Source organism: Aspergillus lucknowensis, assembly GCF_044049455.1.
Source record: "Aspergillus lucknowensis strain CBS 449.75 chromosome Unknown BJX67scaffold_203, whole genome shotgun sequence".
Lineage (NCBI taxonomy): Eukaryota > Fungi > Ascomycota > Eurotiomycetes > Eurotiales > Aspergillaceae > Aspergillus > Aspergillus lucknowensis.
The window spans coordinates 1-1,655 of record NW_027263747.1 but is presented as its reverse complement, the minus strand read 5'-3'; the positions used below and the strand labels follow the sequence as shown (position 1 = coordinate 1,655).

Below are 1,655 nucleotides of genomic sequence, written 5' to 3'. Positions count from 1 at the left end.
GTCCTTGTTTCCGGTATGTTGATGCAAGGTTGGCTATGCTGGTCAGAGTGTCGGGATGCTCCGGCCCTAGCACCTGTTTCGAGGTCTCCATCACCTGCACTTGCAGCTCTTCTGCTTCCTTCCATCGCCCTTGATTCCAGTATATTAATGCAAGGTTGGCCATGCTGGTTAGAGTGCTGGGATGCTCGGGCCCCAGCACCTGTTTCCAGGTCTCCATTACCCGCACCTCCAGCTCTTCTGCCTCCTTCCATCGTCCCTGAACGTTGTAGGTCGATGCCAAGTCAGCCACGCCAGTTAGCAAGGAGAGAAGACCAAGACTACTCATATCTTTCCTCTGCATCTTTATAATGTCCTCAAATAGCACAGCCGCTTCGTTGTATCTTCCATCTGTCCGGAGACACCTCCCAATATTCCGAATCAATTTTATGTATTTTTCTCGCTTATTTTGGAAATCGCTTTCACCAACAAGTGCAAGGGCATGTGGTAGATAATCTCTCCAAACTGTTCGATTTTTATGGTCATTATCAGGGAAAGCGTGGCTGAAGTGGTCAGCTGTTTCTTGTATGCGCTGGCTAAATTGCTGCTGTTTTCTGAGCCAGTTCCGAGTTGAGAGGTAGACCAATCGATGGAGACTTAGGGTATGGCCTTTGACGTGCTCGCTAACAAAGGAGAATGCCTTAAGAAGCCCAATTGCATCAATTTTCTTCTTTTTTGAGCCGGCTTCGGGAAGTAAAGCTTGTGGGATATTCCGTGGACTGATGCAGGCCATGAATGATAGATAATCAGCTGCCAGTGGATTGAGTTGCTGAATCTGCTTGAAGGAGATCAACCAGGTAGTAGCCACTGGATTCTGGGTATCTTTATATCGCCCGTCATCTCCAAAGTCTTCACTGAGTAACTCGACTACATCAGACTCTTGTTCCTGCAAGAGTACAGAGTAGTCAGAGAGCTCAATATCATTGGAGTTGATATATGCTGCTGCCTGGGTTATTGCCAGCGGGAGAAACACCAGCTGTTTCAGAAGAGAAATAGTTGCATCCCTGTTCTTGAGCAGCTCTTTTCTGATCAGTACCATTTCTAGCATTTTCACACTAGTCTCTGCATCCGGCTCGGAGACATCGATCACAAAAGGTGACGCCAGCTTCACCGCCAGCTTTCGATTGCGAGTCGTGAAGAGAATACGGCCTCGCTCGCTTTGAGGCACGAAGTCTGTCAGTGCCGTTGCAGCACCGCCTCCAACCCACATCTCCATATCATCTGCATTGTCAAACACAAGAAACCACTTCCCAGCACCGCCTTGGCTAAGATAAGCCTTGACACGCTCTTTTGCCTCAGCAGGCTTCACTCCTTGTATTCCAACAGTCTGTGCAATACTCAGGTAGGCTTGTTCAACACTGTCATGGCTGATACAAGGAATCCAGAATACTGACCAATGAGAGTCTCTTGCGCGCATGTGATAAGCCAATTCAAGTGCAATTTGAGTTTTCCCCACCCCACCAAGGCCACAAATGGCGATCTTCGCCGGTCCATTGGTTTGCTCAATCAATTCTTCAATCCGAGCAATTTCTTCTTCTCGACCGACAAATCCTAAGTTCTTCTGAAAGGGGACCATCCAATAGCAATTTCCGTTGGCCTTTAGGTTTTGGTCGGCACCC

General features: G+C 48.2%; 1 protein-coding gene across 1 annotated transcript; it reads right to left on the bottom strand.

Annotated features, from left to right (window-relative positions):
- Positions 1–90: 90 nt before the first annotated feature.
- Positions 91–1,612, bottom strand: BJX67DRAFT_386740 (P-loop containing nucleoside triphosphate hydrolase protein; the record flags this gene model as incomplete). Its single annotated transcript, XM_071034126.1, has 2 exons — positions 91–129; positions 200–1,612. The coding sequence occupies 2 exons, from the start codon at positions 1,610–1,612 to the stop codon at positions 91–93; spliced, it is 1,452 nt and encodes a 483-aa protein (XP_070880293.1).
- Positions 1,613–1,655: the final 43 nt, after the last annotated feature.